The following is a 23830-nucleotide window of genomic DNA, read 5'->3' as shown; positions in this document are numbered from 1 at the left end:
GGGGGGTGGAAAATGGAGGAGTGGCAGGAGAAGGAGAGATGTTAATGAGAGACGGAAGTCGCCTGTCAAGATAATCGATAGGGTTGGGCAAAGAGCCCTTGGCCATGATAGTACTGTTCAAGTAGACCTTGATGATGCACCTGGATGATGGGAAGTGTGCCACAAGCACTTCCCATATGGTTCCACCATTAATGGGTGAAGAAGAGAAAGGAGAGAGGACAGAAACCATATGGGGAGTCCATAGGTCCAGAGAGGGAACAACAAAGAGAATGTAAGTAATAGTGTTGGCATTGGGCAGACTTGGGTTTAAGACCCGGAGACCCTCAAAACTGTTTGTTTCCAGGCTTCGAAAGAGAGGGAAGATGGGTAATAGAGTAGCTGTTGGAATAGATAGGGGAGATTGAAAGAACCATTGGGAAGGGGGACACAAGGATGCCCATGGGAGGGAGTGAGACGGAGAGTGTAACATACAGGCTGAGTAGAGAGAGTGGGTAGTTCAATCCAGCCATTAAGCACGCCAAGTGAGGGCAGTTGAAGGGTGCAAAGGCGCTCTTTAGAGAGGTGAGGACAAGATGAAGTTTAGTCGAGCGGGTTGAGGTGCTGCACTGGATGGTATGAATACAAAGTGCGTACAACCTGAGAGGTCTGTGGAGCGAGGTGCGGCTGCAAGGATGTTGGATCAATCGATGAGTGTTTTTCACTTTTCTGCAATAAAACGTATATATTTTTCAGTATTTAAAATTTTGTTTATGGGCAAGATTGTACTTTGAAACCATCATATCCTCTCCAGCATATTCCCTCCAACAAGTAAGGACTAATGTAGAGAGTTTGGTCTAAATTGATGGGAACCCTTTTTTGACACCACTGGGTTGGTCTTCTAAAACCCCTTACGAAAGGGTTTCCGAAAAATCTCCCTGACAACTACCCATTGTTCGAGCAATTCACAAACTTTAGAATGTAGCCTGATTGTGAAATGGCTATTGAAATATAATTGCATATACTGCATTAGAACATTAATGTGTTTTTATTTTAAACAGAGTGCAGCCTGCACAGCCATCAGATGTGTTTGAGCAGTTATCCAATTTAGGTCCAAAGAAAATTGAGTTCCATATTTCTACAGATCTTCCAACTGGTCCTGATAAAGAAGCTAACAATGGTGAGCATGTTTTAGATTTTCTATTTTACGTATAAAAATGTAAATTTGATCTTTGAGTGTGCCTAGTCTTTTTAATCATTTGCTCAACGTTTGGAACCGGATGGGGTACATGTAAAATAAAGACTCTGGTTAGGAACAGGCTCAGAGAGCAAGAGGCAGAAGTACTAGTTGAAATATTCCACGAGAAGGGGTATGTCCATGGAACGTCTTCTGGTATAAGTCATGTGAACTAAAACAAAGAATGAATTTGGGAATGCAGAAAAACCTGGAGGAATTCTTAATTTGGTAGACGGTAAAATAAAGTCCAAGACTAAATTAGGTGTATGGTATGCGAGTATGCGAGCATGTGGTTACAACTGTGTTGCAGATTAGTCTTAACCTCAAATGCCATTTTTGGTTTTGGGTTATGTGCTGGCACAATATTGCTACAAAGAGGTTCCAAGAAGCAGTCTTGGTGGTTGGCATGACTACTGGAAATGCGATGCCATACAATCACCAACGCACAAAGTGTTAGTTTCTGTAGTAATACACAGATGTGTGACTTTCACTGGAGCCGCAGAGTGAGTTCAGGAGACTGAGGCAGGCCTCCAAAACAGTCTACACATACGGCCTGGACAACGGTTACTGATTTATTTTTGAATCACCGCCGTTCTTCAGTTCTCGTCCATATCATTGATAATCTGAAGCTTCCCGAGTCATTCCCAACATGCTGCTGTTGAAGTGTAAACCCACCCTTTGCCATCCAAGTAAGGCCAATATTATGTGTCCTATCAGTGTCCCTCTGTTCTTGCCCCAACCCAGACATGTACATTGCTATTGGGTATCTATGGCCCACTCTGCATACGTCTCATGAACTTTGTCGATTTGCATTCCCCTTCCCAGGATCCCATTTCTGTTCACTGTCCACAGACCTGATCTTCCATACATATGTCTGTTTCTATTAGGGCTATTTACCCGGGCACATACTCCTGTGTCTCCTCTTCACCCTTTGGGTAGTCACCCCATCTGTGTACATGTCCATCCTCTGTATCCCCTTGCCCAGTTTTCCAAGAGAGATGCGCCTTGTTAGGGGAGTTTTCCTAAAGTCCACTTGGTGGTAAGACTCTATAAAACTATCACTTGGTATACAGGTCCCCAAATCGTATTAGTACCTGGTGAGGGAGGTGTGGCAGGCTCCCCGCCAATGGGGAGGCTCAGAACGCAGGCGTTACCAGACTGTGATCCCACCGCCCTGAGCCTCCTCAGGGTTGACGGCCGCCATCTCCCCTCGCCGGGGAATGAGATGTCTTTCCCTCCCAGTATCCACAGAATTCCCACCCCGTCCTCCCACCCTCACTTAACTTCTTTTCTGTCATTTTCGGGAGCGGACGCACTAGAAACACTTCTGTCCCCAGCCCGTCCGCTTCTGATCTGTTACAGGGCGTCATGGAAAGGAAGAAGGGACTACACATACTCCCTTCCCTCCTTTCCATGGTGGTCATTTCTATTTTTACTTTCTTTTTCTATTTTTTGAATGGCCGCCATGGAAAGAGAAAACTGACTTCATTTTCCCTTTTCCTGGCGGCCATTTTTTTAAAACTGTTTTTCTGTTCCAAAATGCCAGAGGGTTTCGGAACAGAAAATAAAATGCTTTTAGTATTCTGGTTTCACAGGCGGGGGTAATAGCAATAAACCCCTCACAGGGGGGCATTACCACGTAAGGCAATGCCCCGGACCTTTGTTAAGGGCCTGTACCTATGGACCCCCCCCCCCCCAAAGGATTGGCAGAATGGCAGAGCAGCCGGACTTATATTATGAGGAGGATGTGAGCTGTAGGTAAGTACACTGATCCCAGTCAACACAATAGTCCAATGAAACTCTTACACTCTGCAAGTTCTATTAAAATATACATGTATTCTTATATACACAAAGCAAGATGGGTAAATACTTATTTAGATTAACAAACACACATCAGAATGATTAAAATACTTTCCATAGGTGACTCCTTCAGTAGTAGTTGATTGCGCTTACAATTGTTACAGAAAATGACAGTAATGAAAGTTCTACCATATAACTAGTAGTGCCACGCATTTGCATTTGTTACAGAGAAATGACAGTTTAATTTATCTACTAAAGTCACTTCAGACAAAATCTGTAGGAAGGAAAAGGAGGGGTTATTCACCACTTTAGCAGCCATTTACTTTCTAGTAACACTTTCCAAGTCTTCTAATGCTTTGGCAGTCCAATTCCTAACTATACAATAGTTACAATATACGACCTCGGAAGGATGAAAGGCTGAGTTTGGCCCTGCCGGTCAAGTGGCACAGCGAGTAGAGCGCTCGCTTTGACATCCGTGCAGAGCCTGCTAACGCAGGTTCGAATCCCGGCAGGGCCAAACTCAGCCTTTCATCCTTCCGAGGTCGTTAAATGAGCACCACACACCGTGGGTAATAATAAGCAGCGCTCAGATACCTGAGGGTTCGTAGCGCTATATAAGTGCCAAATTATTATTATTATTATTATTATTAATGAAAGTCAGTGTAGGAGTGGAGCAAAAGTCCTAAGCAGCAGCAGAAAAGGCAAAGTTCCTCCGGATAATCTAGTCTTTTAAATAAAAATACTTTAGAAGATGACACAAGTTATAGGGACCCTGCAAAGGACTCCCTATAAGAACACAAGCTGCTAAGCCTGGGACAGAAGTATGGATGGACACCCAAACACCTTGTAACATACTCCAGTCACACTGGAACGACTGTTGGGCTTGAGGTAAGTTTCTCCTTGAGCCCCACAGTACCTTAGGTTGGTTGGAGAAAATGCAGCTGTATTCTTTCCTGTGCAGCAGTGATGGACCTGGTCTCCTGATTCCTTGTTCTGGTGACGAAAGGAATCACTCTGAATGGGATATCATAGCAGCAATGGCGAGAAAGAACCCTCAGCAAGGATTTCTTCAGTCTCGCATGTCGGTCTGTTTTGGTGCCTTTTTTATCAGCTCCAACAATGGATGGTTAGCACATGGTCGATCTTCCTCGATTCTGCAGTCCTGCACTCCGTTGAGGGGATTTGGATGAGCGGGATCGTGCCTCTGGAGGTCAAACTGGAGTTTACCAAAGTTCTGGGAGGATTTGTCCACTCCAGGACGATGCACTGCAAATGGGTTGGAGCTCCCCTGGAGTTCGCGGTTTGCAGCCCTGGAAGTTCACAGCACCTCTGGGGAGGATTTGATCTGCAGTTCTTCTTGGGGCTTGTTGGTCCTACCAGCCAAAGGGAAGGAGTCGTCCTCTTCGGAGCTTCTCTGTCGATAAGAAAACTGGGTCAGACAACAGTGGCTGCTTAATGATTACTGGAAGGGTCTGCAGGCATCTCTGGTCGTCTTCGGATCATCTGTTCCAGTGGTCGACTTGCCTTCTGCCTCAGAAACCTTAACTTTTATTTGGAATTCCCATTCACTCCTCTGAAAACTCTCACACAGTTTACAGAAAGGGGTGGCTGGCTGTCCAATCAGGACATCCAGCACCCTGTGGGACCTGGTTCCATTCTGGCAGAGAAAGGACAAGGGAGTGTTACTCCTCCCCTACTTCATGCCTTCACAGACACACTGGAGTCTAGCCAGGGACACCCTAGGGTTTCTGCCAAGGCAAAACTCGCATTCGGACCCCTCCCCTTCAGAAGGGTAGATGAAAGAACAACCACACAAGAATGGTGAAAAAAGAAAGGAGCCACCGTGTTAGACCATAGGTGACCCTTTGGTGCAAAACCAAAGCTTTGATTAGTTTGCAGTAAAAATGACCAACAAAGTTGGTAGACCAAGTCCACTGCTACCAGCCAGAACTATAGGGTTGCTGCTGTGACCAACAAGTCACAGGAGCAGAGAGAAGGGGGAAACTTGTTATCACCTTAGCACTGCACATAAGGTGGGATGTGCTAATCTCTCATAAGTAAGTTCAGTTAGTTCAGTTTACACTGGTGCTGGGCTGCCCATGTTGCGGGTGCGGGGGTGTGGGGGGGGAAGACTGATATGCAAATGGATATTTCCCATCTGTGTAAGGTACAGTGTGCTAAAGTTTGGCTGCAGACTCTCGAATGGGTGCCTTCCTAAAGAACAGGTCAATGAGCCTTGTTCTTTCTCGCAGAGGGGCGCCTATGACTACATTTTGATTATTTCAAGGGCCTTTGGTCTAGTCACCCTAAGTTTCCCAGAGGCATCCAGACGTGGGCCCCTTGCTCACTGTGCTCAGAGGCACAGCTCCACCTCACTGATGATGCCCAACAAGGCTGAAACATGTGTATGGGATTGCTTTTGGTACTCTTGTTCAGAAGGGAATTACCATAGCATTTCGGTGCTGGACTGCCCATGTGGGCGGAACAACGACTGATATGCAAATGGATATTTCCCATCTGTTTAAGGTACAGTGAGCTAAAGTGTGGCTGCGGACTCTCGAGTGGGTGCCTTCCCAAAGAAAAGGCCAATGGGCCTTGTTCGTTCTCACAGAGCAGCACCTATGACTACATTTTGACAGTTTACACTGTATCCCTTTAAGAGCAGTAGTATTTAAGGATAGTTCATGAATATTGAAGGAGAACCCACAAGTTCCCCAGCAGCACTGCACATAGTGGGCTGTGTGCTGCAAAAATGTAACACAGATGCCTTTGAGATATGGAGGAAAGCAAGATTCCATAGGATAAGGTAATATAAAAAGAACAGCCTTCCCAAAGGTCAGAGCAAATAAGAATGAATGAGGAGTAAAAGGCTCCCCTCATTCAGGAGAGAAAGAAAGGTCCAGAAGTCCAGCAAAAAGTTCCTGGGGGGGTCTCACTAAGAGAGCGGATTAGGCATAAAACGGATTAATCTCCCTAATACGTCTCCCCCAGACTAAGGGACAGGATGATCTACTCCACTCCTGGATGGATCTCTGGTTCCAGTCGGTCATACTTTCTGGAGAGACCATCAGCATTCTTATGTTGGGTACCTGAGTGATGCTCAATGGTGAAGTTGAAGCTTTGAGGCTAATGGACCACCCTTCACCTTAGAGACCCCCAGCAACTTTGCTGGATTTTGAGGACTTGCTTTTTTTCTCCTGGAGGGAGTGAGCGCCCTTTTTCCCACTCTCTCATGTATATTGATGTGTGTTTTACTCTCTTGTTCTTTGATGATGGACTTTTAGATGACTCCATAGGCATCCTCTTTTCATTGTTGTCACACAGCACCTTTAGTGCAGTGGCACAGGGATGTCCTTTGGACTTCCCAAGGTTTAAATACCTTCTCTGGGATGAACTACTGTTCCCCAGAGACTGTAAAGTTAAATTGACTTTACTAGTCTTTTTAAATTCATAGACCCAGCCCACACCATCTTCCTATAGAGTGCTGGAGGGGTTACTTAGTATCCCCTAGGTCTAAACACTATTGTAGCTGTCAAAAGCTACCCTTTCCTATTGAAATGGCTAGTGGCAGTGGTTTCATAACAAACTACCATGATTTTTCCCGACTCTGAACACCGGTAGATAGAAATCGGGGAGAGCATGTTTTTCAATATGGCGCCCAGACCCCTCTGTAAAAACAGACTCTGGTCATCTTTGTTTTTTGCCGTTTCTTTGTGGAAAGGTCCTTCTGGGGTTTAACTCTGCACGTCAAACCAGGTTTGGTCCCTTTGTTCGTCAGCCTGTGGTGGGCTGCTGGACTGAGTCCGCCCTTGGCATCCGAGTGTCTGGTGTGGGCAGGAAGTGAGGGAGGTGCCCGAAACTCCCTATGCTCTGTCTCCTAGGAGACCCACATGCACGCTGGCATGATTGGCTGGCTGGCTGGCTGGCTGGCTGGCTGTCCGACAAGGACAGCCACCCTGCTGGGTGAGTGGCAGCTAGGCTGGAATGAATGGGAGAAAAGGCGAGTCTCCAGGACTGGAACGAAGGAACCGAAGACGAGCTGGACGGACAGCTGCTGCAACCACTGTACCGTTGGTTTGGCTGTTGAAGCCCTGCTGCAAATCGGAATTGCCAGAACTCCATTCGACAGAGAAGCTCCTTCAGGGACGGCTTCTTCCTTTGAGTTGGTGGGACCAATCAGCTCAGAGGACACCTGGATACCATTCTCAATGCTGGTTAAGGTTTAGCCAGGGAGAGGGAAACCAGTTTGTGTCTTGAAGCAACGGCTATTTGAACCAAAGTGACTCCATTTTGTTTGCATCAACGATGATCCCATGCAGTGCAGGAGTCCACCTACGTCCTTCCTCTTGTCCCCACGACAGAGGCTCAGGAACAGCGAGATCTGCAGGAACTGCCAGGAGCCAACGTCTTCAGCTACATCTTTTAGCTTCACATTGAGGTACTGTGCCATGCGTTTGAGAGATCCTAACTCTCGCACTGAAAGTTTGTGGAACTTTCCCAACTTGCAGGCCTAATCATCTTGTGACCCAGCATATCATTCTTTTTCATCTAAAGTACTTTTACAAAGACTTCTCTGTTTTTTACCAGAACGGATCTGTCCTATCTAAGAACACTAGACTATTGACTTTGGCCTGGCCTATTGAATTGAACTGACCCTCATGGTACACTGAAACTTTGCATTGCCTAACAGAAGTGTTTTCTAATCCATTGTACAAACTTATATCTTTCTATTCCCATTGAAAGTAATTGAAGTGCCATTTGACTCCTTTTTCAGGGGGGCACAAACTGTCCTTACAACTTAGTTTGTTACTGTAGTGTATTGGTGTTTCATATTAAGTGGATTTCTGCTAGTGAATGTTTTCTAAATGATTGTGTAAATAAATGTATAAGTATTTTTTACCATGAAACCTTGAATGTAAGAAGTCTACTTGAACCACTGTGATTGTGATACTTCTGTGTAACTTCAACTACTGCTCACATTCCCTCTTGGGATAAGCCTGGCTGCTCACCTGGCTGTTGGTTTTTGCTTACACCTGTAGTCCTAATTGTATGTGGTGTTCCCAGAGGATACTGCCTGCAATTCTGCCTAACACTGGTGAGGATAAAGTATAGATGTTACATTGATTGTGCTACTCTTACCTTTGTTCAAAATAACCTTCACAAGGCTAAGCTATAGAATCAATTATTTTATAATGCCTAACATGGATAACTACAAACGGGAGGCCCTAGTCATTCTTACAGTATAACAACTGAAAGAAATGTGTTAAGATAGGAACTTTACTGTTAAAGGAAAGATAAATGAATTGATTGAAACATTGTTGGAACAGCAAAGATTGACAAATTGGCCTGTAACCGCCAATGTCTCACAAAATGTGGATACTGTTGATGAGGAAAATGATGATGCAGAGTCTAATATTGTTGAAGAGGCAGATGAGTCGGAGGAGTCTCAGGATGTGAGCCCCACTGCCCCTCTATCTGCTCTTGGGCCTCAACCTTTAGCCACAGGGACCCTACCAGGTCCAGCTGTGTCTCTCTTGAAAAGATGAGACTTGAGTTAGAATTCAAAAGGCTCCAAATGCAAACTGAAAACAAACATCAAGAACTCGGGCTCAGAGAAATGTAATTGAATCATGCACTTGAAATGAAGAAATTGTCTGTTGAAAATTGTTCTCTCCCAGAGTCTTCTAGGTCTTCCAGCCCTAAGAGGCCTTGCATGCCTAAAGAAGCTGTGAGAATGTATGAGGTGAGACTTGATATTTTGGATTGGTTGGCTGCTTTTCAGTATAACAATGGGATTCAGGGTTTCACAGGGAATCAGTTGATTGGCTTTTGTCTAGGCTCCCCCAGGTTGCAACTGATGCTGCAATGGAGGTGGGGGAACTTGGAAGATTGGGTATGAAAATGTTAAACTAGCTTTAATAGCTAGATTTGGGAAAACTCCTTACCAGTACATTAAGAGGTTTAGGACCCTCAAAAAGAATGATGGTACCCCTTTGGCCACCTGGGCGTGTGCATGTTTGAAAATCCTAGATGGTTGGGTAAAGGGTTACAGAGTTAAGATTTTTGAAGGAATGAGAAATCTATTTTTGTTAGAATATATTTTTAATGCCTGCTCTCCTGAGCTGAGACAGCATTTGGCTGACTCTAAGGAACTTGATCCAAAGAAGTTAGCAAAGGCTGCTGACTTGTGGGCTGCCAACAGGGCTACTCACAGGAATTCTGGGGCAACTCAGAAGAAGGATGAGGGGAAACAGCACAAGAAAGATGTAAAAGAGAATTCTAATACCCCCCATACAAAAGAGGGCCCCAAACATAAGAAGGGTAAGCCACAAGGGAAACCGAATCAGGCTAGTGAAACCTCTGGTACCAAACCAGTGGGAGGTCAGCAGAAACAACTCATTTGTCAAGACATTTGGAAAATGTTATGCTTGTGGGTCTACTGACCATGTGAAAGGGGATACGAGATGCAAGGGTAAACCTTTCAGGGATCCACATTGTCTCCTTAGCCTTCTCCCCAGAGGAAGAAGTTCAAATGGCAAGTGGAAACTTTCACCTACTGGCTGAAGACCCTACTGGAGTCTCTGCCAGTGTTTCTTTAGTATCCCTTTACTGTCTGTGGGAACAACAGAACTTGGATGTCTACAATTCCATCCCAGACAATACTTGAGCAATATGCCCTGAGCGGCGGGGGCACTACCGACTCAGGTAATGCCCCAGGGCCATAGTTATAGGCCCTGAGCAAAGTGGTAATGCTCCCGCCGCAAGGGGCATATTGCTATTAGTACCCCGGCCGCAAAAACTGCGTGACCGGGGCACAAAAAGCTTTCTTTTGTCCCGAAATGCTGCAGCGTTTCAGGAGGAAAAAAAAAATAAATGACAAAGAAAATGGCCTCCTGCCTTTCCCTTTCCATGGCGGCCATAGGGAGCGGACGCGCTGGGAACACAAGTGTTCCCAGCGCGTCCGCTCCCGAAAAAGGATCAAAAAGAAGGTAAGTGGAGTTGGGAGGGTGGGAGTGGGATGTGGGGGGGGGGGGGGAAACGTACCTGCGTTCCCGGCGAGGGACGAGGGAAGCCTCCAGCCGTGTGGAGGGGCGGAGCAGGGATGGCCCCGCTCTGAGTCTCCACACAGCTGGAGGCTTCCCTTGTCCCCTGCCGGGGACGCAGGAACAAGAAGGTAAATTGGGGGGTGTGGGTGGGTGGGAGGGAGGGAAGAGAATTAAAAAAAAAAAAAACGTACCCGAGTCCCCGGCGGGGGGCGAAGGCAGCCTCTCAGCCGCGGGGAGGCTCGGAGCAGGGATGGCCCTGCTTCGAGCCTCCTCATTGGCTGAGGGGCTGCCACGCCCCCCGCCAGGGACAAATGCTGTGGAATCCCGACGGAGGGCCAATCAGAATGGCTCTTTCATTCTGATTGCACCCTCGCCGGGTACTAATAAGGAATATTATATAGATAGTGTACTTGTAAATGGTCAGGAGACACTGGGGCCAGCATTACTGTAGTGGATGAATCTTTTTTTCAAGGCTGATGATGTTGCTAAGGCACCCAAAAGCCTCACTAAGCTTGCTGTAGGCCCTGTTCAAATGTTTCCACAATTACCAGCTCTCATCCAGTGCAGCAACATGACTGTCAAGATACCTGTTAGTGTGCAGAGTGAGGTGCATGGGAGAGTACTGTTGGGGGATGACTTTAAAACTTTTGGAGTTGTATCAAACACCCCCAGGCCTCCGAGTAAAAGGAAACGGGAGCAGACAAGGAGGGCCAGGGAGAGTACATTAGATGTCAGAGGATGTTGTAGAGGAAACTAGAACACCCAGCCCACAGGAGTTACTGACTGCAATTTCAAAAAAGAACGAGGTAAAGGGAAAACCCAAGGTCTCAAAGAAACCACCAGAAAGCACTCCTGTGCTTCCAACCAGGACGTCCCCCAGAGGACTGTCCAAAGTCACACCTGTGACTACTTCACCAGCTGAGGCTGCGTGTGAGACCCAACCAGGAAAGGTTGACTCAGCTGCTGAGCAATCCGAGCTGGAAGTAGACCTTGCCCCTGTTGGAGATCTGGATCCTAAAGACCATCCTGAGCTGCAGCCTTTTTTGGCAGAAGGTGGCTCCTGTAGGGCAGACTTTAGCAGAGGTCAGAGGGAGTGTCCTACTCTTGAAGGTATTCGCCAACAGGCAGCTTCCCAGCTGGACGGGCAAAAGCCAGGGAAGCATAGGTTATACTGGGAAGCTGGCCTCTTCTACAGTGAACCAACTGAGTCTATCCCAGGGGACTACAGAAGATTTGTAGTGTCTCTAGAGAGCAGCTAACAGTTCCTACAGTTAGCCCACAAGATTCCTTTGGTTGGTCACTTGAGCTTCAAGAAGACCAATGATTCACTTTGCGCCACCTCAACATCATCGTTTACTTAGGGCTGTACTGCCCACAAACTAATTCACTGTGTGTTGTATCGGCACAGATTTACTTTGATCGCCATATTTCACTCTATCAATGCTCACTAGTGCTCCACTGTAGTCGCCTAGTTTGTTGCACTCTTTTACTGTACTGTTCTTTGCTCCACACATAGCTGCATTTGTGAGGCACATTGCTCAGTGATTATACCCACCTACAGACGGCCCTCTCGAGACCACTTTTTAGACCAAGCAACTATGCCACTGCAAAGGCTTAGCCACATACAATATAGAACTACAAAAAAATGAAAGCACAATTGTATTGTTATGCCTACTTCATCTACTACTGCAGGACAAATACCAAATTCAGACAAATAATAGAACCATAGTGCCCGCATCTGACTACCAATACTTGATGCCTCCACTACTGTACACCAACAGCAACAACTACCTACCATGCTCCAACGGGGCATTCGTCCAATTAGGTACAGGCTTAGCACACCTACTGTGCCCCAGACAATACCCCCTACCATGCCCCACACCAATTCTGCCTATCACACCAGCGTTCATATCAACTCCAATTATCACCCCTACCACCCAAACCTCAAAGCACCCTCTAGGACCAGACAACCTTCACAGATTATCCTCTAGAACATACACAAACATCCTGCATACTAGACCTATACAAGGATCCTTAAGAAGAACAAAGCTATCCTCCCGCATCTCTAGTAACCCCACCCTCCCACATTTCCATAATGAACTGGCCAACCTCAAAGGACCCCTCAGCCATACCATTGATAGTAGTCCGCTGACCCTCTCTAAAACTATAATCAGCCAGAGAAGAATGCAAAGGGCTTCCCGTCCCACCCCTACTGCACAAATAGCCCAACCTTGCAACCCTGCGCCTACCACTGAACCACTTAAAGGGGCACTACTCAACACTAGATCCCTAGGCGTACACGCCACCGACATACATGAACATGTGCTGGACCTACTTGTAATAAATGAAACATGGCCACACCCTGCATCAGGACCACTGCTTAACTGAGCCATACCGCCAAACTACACATCTCTAAAACCTCACTCCAGTTTAGAGAATGTAAAACCGAATCCTCATCAGGATACAAACTCCTAGCCCTCAAACGAGCCATAGACCCTAAAACGATAATCAACTTTTTAGCAATATACAGAGCCCCTAGCTCTTCCAATAATCCAGAGATAGATTTGCCCTTACTCATAACACCTCTACTCAAACCCAACACAAAATTCATCCTCCTATGGGATATTAACCTAGGGTTTAAAGATACTGCTGACCGCAAAGCCACAGCATTTCATAATGCTTTTCTAGAAATGCAATTTAAACAAATTGTTAATGCACCAACCCACTCCAAAGGGCGAACCCTTGATTTTATTTGAACTGCCCTGGACCGATCACTCTCTGATCCGATTTAGTATCATCACTAAGAGAGACCCCTCCCCAGTGGCTATTCTTGCACCTCCAACTCTGCTCCAGAAGTTAATCAACAAACAACCTCCAGCAGGCCCTAACCCTGATGAAATATCAGGGTATAAATAAAAAAAGAAAAATATTGTATTTTACCAACCCACCTGGTTCATGGTCCATTGTGACCCGGGGTATTTGAAAAGGGGGTGTACCATCTCAATATTGAATCTTGAATCAGTATAAAAAGATGAGCATTTCAGTTGTGCGCTGCACACTAGGCCGAGACCAAGGTGTGTCGCCTGATTGAAATCCTTAACGGCACCGCCATACCTATCTCCAGTTAAGTAAAAACGTTAGGCGTTTACTTGGATTCTAGTCTCACTACGAGTAAACGCATCAGTGCCCTATCATCTACTGCATACACTGCCAAACTCATTGCACTGAGTCGACCCTTCCACTCTCAACAAAACTGCATCACTCTTGCCAGAGCCCTTCTACTTGCCAAGATTGATTACTGCAATATACTACTACTAGGTACCTCCTAAAAAAAAAAAAAAAAAAAAAAAAAAAAAAAAAAAAAAAAAAAAAAAAAAACGAAATAAATACATTGGAACTACTGCAGAATAAAGCACTAAGAGCAGCTATAGGCATAAAAAAGAATGAACAAATATAAATGTGTCACAGGTAACACACCCAACTATCAACAAAAGCATCAGCCGCAAAATCACTATCAGAACGCTTAGACCCAACAATAACACTCTCCTTCATATCCCAAGATTCAAGAATTCAAGAACAGGTAATTCCAGCTTTCCAATAGCAGCACCCAGAATCTGGAATTCTCCCCCAAACTACATTAGTAATGAGCCTTCCCTTATCAAATTCAAGAAACTCCTAAAAACCTGGCTATTTAACAAATATTAAATTGCTACAGATGCCTATTTTCCTTATCAGCCCGCCGCTGCCCAACTCCAAATCCTCCTGTAGTCATCCACAGTGATGGCTACACCGTTTTGCACTCCACGTCCTTTCCACTGGAACTAAGATCAATACCCAAGGAATAAGCCTGCATCCTGAACCTGCACTTTGTAACTGAATTATGAAGGCGAGCGTCCCCAGATAGCACGATCCTCCCCACAATGGGAGACAATAATGGACTCTCCCAGGATGGGAATAAGGCCAGGACAAAGTGCGGGTGAGCTTAAATGGGAGTTTATCAATCAGAATAGGGCATGCAAAGAACTCTGCAAACTCCGAGAGCGCTCTGTCTGACAATAGCAAAGACAGGCGTATATATTTACAAAAAGCGTCATAAGAACCTACATGCTATAGGGGGCACAAGTTTGTGGGCATTGGGTGGCGACGACTAGCTATAAGTGCTGCTGCAATGTGGTTTGCCGTGGCTGGAGAACGTCACTGGTTACCCTTGTGGGTTGGGCTGGGCCTGGCAGGTCAGCTGGGCTCAACCGGACGGTGGTGTTGTGCCAACGGTGACCAGTGTCAGAGATGAATGTCCTTCCTGACTTTCTGCCCTAGGGCCACGCACACCGCAGTCATTCAACATTGCAATATTATCTTCCCTGGTAAATCTTCCAATATGTTATTCTACAGGTTAATGCAACACAGGAGGAATGCACCTAGAGGGGGGTCTTGTGGCGATACATCAATACATGGTTACCATCGTCTTGTTGACCGGGTATCATAGGTCGCGGGGTTGGGTCTCGGGGCATGGGACAGGCGGTCCGCGTTATCATGTCTCGTTAGAAGTCATTATGGATGTGTTCCTGTAGTGTTGCCATAATATTGGGTGTCCTAATTTTACAGGGGCCATTAACCTAAGGTGGGCCGGTGGGTCGTGGAGCCTAAGAAAGGGCGCCTTTGGATCTGTGTTTTAAGGCTGGGGTTTACTGCTGGGTGGTAAATAATTCAGGTGGCAGGCCGTGGCCTTGGGTGCTGCGGGGGAATGTGAATGTTTGAAGCGGCTCCAGTCGAATTGGGGGAGGTGGAGCAGGGCAGCACAGGCCTCTGCTTTTTCGTCTGGCAGGCTTCACTGGGGGTAAGGGGGAATGGCCTTGCATGTGCTCACAAAGGTATTTTCCTCGTGTGTTGCAGATTTAGGTAGAAGAGACATAAATATTCATATAACATACAATACTCATTGAGTCTTCTCAAAGCTCACGTTTTTAACATTGCTAGTGCCATCCATATGGCCAATTCGAACATATTACTTATACGCTAAGGTTTTAACAATTACAACATTTTGTTACATGTCTATACATGTGCGGTAAGTTAGGTAGTAGTAAGGTTGGTGGAGCATGCAGGAACAACCCGCCAATGAGACTGGCGGCAGTGGCACATGTTGAGCTTGGACATACACATGGTGCATTTTCGTGCACCCCTTTACGTGAGCTCTCAATATGGTTGCATTTGTCTTCCTTTGCACTCTAGCAGCATTAGTTCATTTATGGCGCGGGACCGTGGGGTGCAGTCTTCTTGATGAAACACATAACACGAAAAACCCCCGGGACACTTTTACTATTTGCGCATAGCTACAGGGATGTGGGTGCTTCATCCCTAATGTCATATAAGCACACGTTCTGCCATTTTTATGGAGTTTACAGGTTTTTAGTCAGAGGGGCAGTGGAGAGAAAGGTTTCACCACGGGTGGTTTGCACATTAGTATTTGGGGACTCTGCTTATGTCAGGGGACCGTTTTACAGTTCTTTTCCACCCAGGCCCTGCTGGCCGGGTCATGCTAGAAACAGTGATACACTGCGGAAGGTGAAATGGTACAGTGTTGGTAACTAACACTAGCTCATGTGCGTCTGGTCGTGGGAACAGGCTCTCAGCGGATCTGCCAGAGAGCTGCGGCCACAGGGATAATTGAAACTCTCCAAGGGTGGGGGCCGCGCTGCGGTGCACAGGGCTCAAACCATCTTTATTTCACAAAATGGTTTCCAGGACCTAGCTAAATTCAGCAGGTTTGGTTAATGTCTTCAGCCAGTGGCCCACCCACCACCTGGGCCCTGGTCGCAGAGAGGACCCCTGACGAGCCATGGACTTCACCGGGGGGGGAGGATGCAGGGGACGGGGGTCTCTTGGACCAATCCTCCCATACAGTTATTGTTACGCTCACCTGGTATCCACGGGGACTCCTGTATGCCTTGGTTGCCGGATTCCCCCGGATGTGCTCAATTCGGGATGATGTCTTCTATGGCAGGTGGGCCTTGTTATGATGTCTGGCGTGCTCTCCGTCCTGCTTTCTGCGCAGGGGCGCGTAGTTTTCTGCGGGTTGAAGCGACCAAGTTAACTTCACTGGTGCCAACCCATTCAAGTGTCTTTAAGGAGGTAAGTTCGATTATATCAGTCTCTGAAGGCCTTTGCTTTTCTTTCGTGCTATTAATGTCTTTCCCTGATTGTTTCCCTCCTTAGGTGTGCAGAGGTTCGCTGGGTGCGCTGCTTGGGTCAGGCTCCTGCCGAGATTTATGAACGCGGAGCGTATGAAGAAAGGTAGGTTCAGCGTGAAGTGCGGCGCGCTAATGTCTTTTTGGGCTAACCTGTATTCTTTATTCCTTTTCAGGTCGCAATGGTCTTTCTGGGCGTGCAGTGATTTCCAGAGCGGAACCGGCCAAGATATGCCCAGACATGTGAGGAGATTATGGTTGCTGCTGTGATTGCTGTGAGTAATCTGTTTAACGTCGTCCCTTTTTTCTCTCCCCTCCAGGTGCTTTGTTCCGATGCGAGCGTGATGTCCTGAAGATGCTGCCAACAGGATGGAAGACCGCGAGCAGCCGGGATCGAAGGATGGAAGGCTGCAGGTAAGCTGGGACTGCTAATGATGTTCTTTTGTCTCCTCTGCAGGTCTGCAATTCCAGGAACGCTGGGTGCTGGTCTCTGAACACGATGAGCGTCATGCTGCTGGCTGCAGAATAACGCAAAGCATGTTCTTTAGCTTGGGTGTGGTTTATATAGCCTACCCTGTAAAGTAGTCCAGGTAAAGTAGTCCAGGCTACCACACCCTAAAACACTGCACCGCACAGTCTGGTTCTTAGGGACTAGACTGTGTGGGTGTCTCCATGTTGGCTGCAGGCTTCCACACAAAAAGTAGTCCCCTCCAGTCCCATTCCAAATATGCCAAAGGCGCCAGGAATGACTCCAGGAGAGTCCCTGGTGATAATGTAAGGCCCTTGGGGCCCCAAATGAACCCAAAGTCCTAATCCTACCTGGCATGTGAACATGCCAGTGGGGTTCTGGGTCACGGGTCGTGACAAGTTATCTGATTGCATGTTTTCTTTTTCTTATATCACTTTGACATTTTCGTCACTGTATTGTATCTGTAGCTAAACCGTTATTATGTATAACTACTATGTACCGTCAACTACCAAGATTGTTACCAACTATGTCTGTATAATTACGCTGTGATGTCTCAGGGTTTGGGCATACAACAAATGCAATAAATAAGGCTTTCTCTATATTTCTACTGGCCTAAATTGGGGTCTTATGTAGATACATTCTGTAGGAGCTGTCAGAATTGTCAGACATCTGGCAAGAGTGGAGACCAGAATGTGGCACTGTTGATGTCTCTCCCAGTGGAGGGAGGGGGGAGAGTCTCTTTTGAGAGGGTAGGAATCGACATTGTTGGTCCCTTAGACCCTCCAACCTCTTCAGGCAACCGATTTTATATTGATGGTAGTAGACTATGCTACTAGGTATCCTGAAGCCATACCTATAAGGACTGTTACAGCTCAGGCTGTTGCTAAGGCCCTACTTGGTATAATTACCAGGGTAGGTTTTCCTAAGGAAGTCATCTCTGACAGGGGATCAAACTTTGTCCCACTACATGCATGGGTTGGTAGAGCGGTTTAACTGTACTATGAAGAGCGTGATGGGTGCTTTAGAGTAACCCCTTGGGAGAAAGTGGGACCTTCTACTGTCATGCCTTCTGTTTGCTTATAGTGAAGTCCCTCAGGAGGGAGTTGGATTAGTGTCCCTTTGAGATGCTCTATGGTCATCCAGTTAGAGGTCCTTTGGTCCTAATTAAGGAGGGGTTGGAGAGTGCTCCTTCTCCCAAGCCAATGAGAGTCACCGACTATGTGTTAGCCCTCCGGAGGAGGATGATGACGGAAGCATCTGATAACTTAAAGCAGGTCAGGCTCTGGTGAAGCATTGGCATGACCAGAAGACCAGCATGGTTGAGTTTACTCAAGACCATCAAGTTTTAGTTATGGTACCTACAAGACACAGGGCCTTACAGGACAAATGGATAGGACCCTTCAAGGTTGTGGGAAAACTTGGAGAAGTCAACTATTTGGTGGACATAGGCAAACCTAAGGAGGCCCCCAGGGTCTTTCACACCAACTGTCTAAAAGCTTATGTCACCAGACCAGAAGTGGGAGCTTTGCTTCTAGCTTCAGCTCAAGTGGAGGAAGAGAGTGAACCTCTACCTGATCTCCTCAGGGGACAACTTTTAGATTAGAAAATAGGAGTTAATCTCTCTTCTAACCTAAGACTGGAACAACAGGAGAAGTGCATATCTCTGTTAAATCAGTTTGCATCCCTGTTTTCACTTTCGCCAGGCTTGACCCCCTGGGTCCAGCATGATATTCTCACTGGTGACTGTTTACCTGTCAAAAGCAGAGGTTACAGAATGTCAGACCATGTAAGAACCCACATAAACGAAGAGTTAAACAAGTTGCTTGATCTCGGCGTATTGGAGCCATCTATAAGTCCATGGTCTAGTCCAGTTGTACTAGTGCCAAAGGTAGGATCCAAGGAGTTGGGATTCTGTGTTAAGGATTTCTATCAGACGACACACCTTGGTCTCGGCCTAGTATGCAGCGCACAATTGAAATGCTTATGTTTTTACGTTAGATTCAATATTGAGATGGAACACCACTTATATCACACCCCCTTTTCAAATACCCCGGGTCACAATGGACCATGAACCAGGCTGGTTGGTAAAATAAATTGATTGATTTATTTTAAAAGTTCAAACTAAATCCTAGTTTTTTTGATATGGGGCAGCAATCACCAATGGGGTGATAATAACAGTAGGAATGTAAGCAATGCACTTAGTTTAACCTTCTATTGACACATCTACAAAACACCAGGGAATAGGAGCACTTTTTGATTTTAAGTAAGATAGCACTCAAGTTAGAATTTCCCCCGGCAAGGTTCCCTCAACCCACAAATAATCAATTCTGAGTGGATAAAAAGAAGCAGCAGGTAATCAGGATTGATAAATGGAAAACCGTATTGAAATCAGACCTTTCCTCCCCAAATAAGAGAAAAACGGATTTTAAACCCTGGCAATGCTAAAAATGGCACTCGGAAATGGATGAATAAATCAATGAATGTGTGTAAAAACCTTAAACAAATACAGTTCTTCACTAAAGCAACAATGTAAAAGTGCAAACAATCACAAGCAATGGATTAGCAAGAGCATACAGTTCCAAAATGAGTGGCAGGTTTAACACAGATTGCAGCAAATGACACGTTGGAAATTTTGCAAACTTTAAAATTCCCGCCTGAAATTCCCAAAACGGTTTTTAATAAAAACAGGTGAAATATTGTAAATCACAATTGTGTTGCGGTGTAGCTATAGATCATAGATACAATATGGAAGTCAAATTAGGTCTCTAGCTGGTAAATTGAGTGAGTAATGCAAGATCTAGAGAGGTGCGTTTTGAGTAAAATGGATCGGTGAAAAAGGAAAGGAAATCAGTTTTGACAAAAAACAGTTTTGCTCTACACTAGAGAATTCAGGCTAGTCTACCAAAGAGGGACACATTATGCTCCAAGGTTGATTCACAAATTCATCCCTAGCTCCCCAGCGCCCACTGTGGCCGGACCAGTCCAATCACTCGAAATAGCATTAATAGTTCAGGATTTACACATGGCAGGATTACTAAAAGAAATGGCGCTAGCACTAGAACTCAATGGCAGGGTGGCAAAAATTATTGTGACAGTTTGAACAAGGTATCAGGATGAGGATAGGATGACTTGGAGAGTGGGATGAGGATAAAGACAAGAAAAGCGATATTATATGGCATTTGTAACGTGCCTATACACAAGTGTTTCAAGGCGCGAAATGGGTTTAGGTGGGGTGGCAATTGATGCTGACAGTCCACTTTTTTAGTTTTTGGATTCTGGACAGTCAGCGTTCTGGTCATCGCACGGATTTGGTCTAATAAAGGACAGCCGGACAAAATCAGCGGGAGAGGATCAGCTGAGCAGGGACTGGTTACCGGGTAGCACTTCTGGACTAGCAATTCTGGTCACTGGATAATATAGGTCATCAGGGTAGCAGGATGGCAGCAGCATGCAGTGAGTGGCAGCAAGCCAAGCTGTATCAGGATGCCAAAAGTACCACAGTTTTCCATTTGCTAATGTGGAATTTTAGTGGTTTTCAGAATTTGAGGCCTTGCTGGAGCGGGATCAGCAATGCTTGGGTTTTGCAGTGGACCCTGGAGTAGGGTCAGCAATGTTTTTGCCTTGTAGTTGGGATCTGGAAGATGACAGGTACAGGAACGCAGTGCAGGAAATCGGGAAGCATGTCTAGGGTCTTGTCAGGGACTTTTATTTATAGTGCAAAATGACATCATCATGGTAGAGGCTGGGCAGGGTTAACTACACACGACCCTACACTACTTGGATTGGGCAGGGGTGCTAGTCTCTGCCTTGCTCTCAACTGGTTGGATTTCCAAGGGAATGATGTCAGGTTTATGAGGCGAGTTTTACAATGTCCAAAAACGTGCACATTTCTTTTACTGAAAATCTGATTTTGCCGAAAACATACTATTACACCCTTGCAATCTCTTGGCAAATTATACACACAGGTTATGTGTTCTGTGCAGCACGTATCAGTCAAATCCTCCAATCTGTGTGACCTTGTTTCGCCCTTCTGATACATTTTGGTAATTTTAAACGTGAAAGATTTGGCCTAAAATTCCATAACTTTGTACACAGATGCAAATTATCCCCAGGGATGCATGTACACAATGCTGTTTGCAACATTAAAGGCATAATCCAGTAAAAAATGTTATTGTCCCTACGGGTCGGCCATGTTTTTTTAAGCCTAAGTGGCTCAATTTTAGAAAACTTTCCTATGGACCTTACCCGAGTTTTCGTCCATTAAACGCACGCGAAAACAGGCACCAGAGAGCCGCCATTTTGTGATATATCACTTGCCGCATCGCCCTGGCTGACCTGCTTCCGCGGCACTAAATCAATTTCCCCGCCCCTGAGCCTGACATTATCAAAACATTCATATTCCCCGCCTCTCTCCGTGACGTTACTGTGCTGCGTAGGCAAACGCGCCCAGTCGTCTTCTACGCGACTCCACACAGAACCCGGAAACCAACACAGACCATCTCACAACACAGCACGCCATAATTCGGAATATGAAACTGTACTTTAAAATGAAACAGCAACACTGTACATTTGGTAAAGTACATTTATTTGACATTAAATGTTTAGAGAATATTCAGCAATTGCCATATGAACTCCGAAAGCCATTTATTTTCTTTTATCTGTATCCGCAATGGTACACAGGGTGTTGCTTTTCGTTAAAAGAAGCACTTTGGAAGCACGGTGAACCGCAAGGCTGTTCCATCAACTAGGCACTAGTCCATCGTAAAGGTTGATATGTTGCTTCTAGCCACTAGTACAGCGTAAGGGCATGTGGGCCCTTGGCGATCGTCCCATAAAATTGTCAGTGTGCTCCAGTTGTTCACACGAAGCTGCAGGTGTCTGACGAAAAAACCGTCTGCAGGTGTCTCAAACCTATGACAGTAGCAGAAGGGGAGCAAATACCTGTTATGAAAAAAAAAATATATAATTTGTCTCGCCAGCCGATCTTCATTAATATTACTCATTTTATTTATTACAGCCGATCAGAAACTATTTGCTTGCAAGGATAGTTCAATGGAGTATGTTCGGCTCTAAAATCAATGCGAAAAGTAACGAAATAAATTGAGGCCAACACACAATGAGAAACGACAGTTAGTCTACATGCGTGTGGAATGATATGATATATGATATGGCATTTGTAACGCGCCTATACACAAGTGTTTCAAGGCGCGACGAGGCAGGGGGGGAACAAGGGCAGACGGACAACGATCCTACTAGGCCAGGTGTCTTTCAGATCGCGCATGGGGAAGGGGAGAGGGGGGTAAAAGTGCTGTACATGGTTAGTAGAATACAAGATAAATAATAGGGCCAGCTGGTGGCAAGTGCAAGGTAAATGCCGGGAGAAAGGGCCTAAAGGATACAGAGACAGTCCCGTAGTGCAGGTAGGCAGTGCAGGGAAAAGTGGCTGGGCCAAGGACCGAGATCGGTGAGACCAGTGGACCTGCATGCCCATGTGCCCACTACGAACAGTTTTACTTGCTTTTCCTAGCTCTTCATTCATTCATTTATTCATGCATCCATTCATTAATTCTTCATTCCGGTATAAAAGCGGCTAAAGATTTACTCGCATTATATTTGAAATTTCCATTGTGTCTCTTCGTAATGCAGTCTGTAAAACGGACCATGCTCTTGACAACGATTTTTCGCATACTGAACTAAAATGAAACTCGGTCTAGTTTCTGAATTTTTTGCCTTATCGTCTCTTACGTTATTGCGCAGCCCCTTCAAATGAAGTTCTTTCGGCATGGTCCGTGTCTCAAGGTCAAAAAACAATAAACCCTTATACTTCCAGTGTGAATTGTGGGCCTCTTCTGGGCGCAAGCTGAAAATCAAAGCCGCTGTCCTTCACATTCTTTATTTGCAACATCACATAGTAAAGGCATCTGTGAGAACTTGAAGTTTAGAATCCCTCTATGTAGTGCGCCTCAATGTGCAAATGCGAACTGGCTTCTCTCCCAAATACCACAGCCCGCTTGGCGCATTCTAAGGCCCCCAATTTTGTCCCTGTTGTCTGCGAGCTTTGCAGCCCCAAAAAATCATAACTATGGAGACATTTAATTTTTGGCGGAAGGTCAGGGAAAGTATAAAGTACCACAGGAGTTGAGTTAAAAGTGAGATTTATTGTTTTTGTTTTATTTGCAATACGCAAGCCTCCCCTCTGTTAACAGTGCGCAACAGTGCGCAGCATTTACATGAGATGAGACATGAGAAAAATATATACATACACATATATGAGGTGAATGGAGAGAATTCAAAGATGCCACCCAGCTTGTTTGCCACCCATGATGGTGAAGGTAGGGGTTAGGGTTACAGGTACACTGTACAATAACATTTATTTACAAAAAGACAATCGTATTGCAATTATTTAAACCGGGATTTGTACTTCACAACAAGCTGTGCTTCTGGTGGACATGGCACAGTTGCAATTTTCGGTGGCAATGGATCACTGCTCTGCACAGAAACGTCCAAAATCCATATCTGTGCTTCTCTAACACAGCAACAATAAGGCCTTTCACAAAGTCGAACGTTGGTACAGTGGTGCATCAGTGACCGCCATTTTTCAAGTAGTATTTCCACTGACCCTTCACAAGTTTTTGAGCTCCACCAAAGATGGTTGGTGATAGACTGGGACCACTGCAAAATACTTTCAAAACCTTTTTTTTTTTCTCCTGCAGCCGAGATTTTCTTACTGATTGATTTAGCAAGATGGCATACGTCAAATTGATGATTAATATGTGGGAACTGCTCTCTCATTGTCTTGGCAATTGAAACGTGTCTGTCCGTGGCTATGAGGTCGATGTGCATTCTCCTTGATTGTAGATATTCCACAGATTTTATAAATCCTAGTTTCTCCATGGCCACTGAGGATGTACATTGTGTTACCTGCACGACCACCAAACTCACAATTTTCTTACTATCCATGTCCTGAAAGTGGTAGGTGCAGTACTTGGCAGAAAATCCAGGGCTGTCGCACTGTCCATCGCCGGCTAGCCTGAAACGTTTCCCTTCGAATGTACTTACTAGAGACAATTGTTCAATTTTCCAAGCATCACCAAATGCCGGAAACAGATAATCACGT

General features: G+C 45.7%; 1 protein-coding gene across 3 annotated transcripts in view; it reads left to right on the top strand.

The window, feature by feature from the left end:
* The window catches only part of RNPC3 (RNA binding region (RNP1, RRM) containing 3), a 393936-nt gene that overhangs the window by 142173 nt on the left and 227933 nt on the right, over positions 1-23830 (top strand). For all 3 annotated transcript variants that reach the window (XR_011290577.1, XM_069641890.1, XM_069641891.1), the window contains exon 9: positions 1038-1156. Coding sequence is in view for 2 of the 3 variants with exons in the window: in XM_069641890.1 (XP_069497991.1) it covers positions 1038-1156 (119 nt within the window). In the remaining variant the exon portion in view is untranslated. The remainder of the gene's footprint in view (positions 1-1037; positions 1157-23830) is intronic.

This window comes from Ambystoma mexicanum, chromosome 1q (genome assembly GCF_040938575.1).
Source record: "Ambystoma mexicanum isolate Mex_15411 chromosome 1q, UKY_AmexF1_1, whole genome shotgun sequence".
Taxonomy (NCBI): domain Eukaryota; kingdom Metazoa; phylum Chordata; class Amphibia; order Caudata; family Ambystomatidae; genus Ambystoma; species Ambystoma mexicanum.
This window is presented reverse-complemented; position numbering and strand designations above follow the sequence as displayed.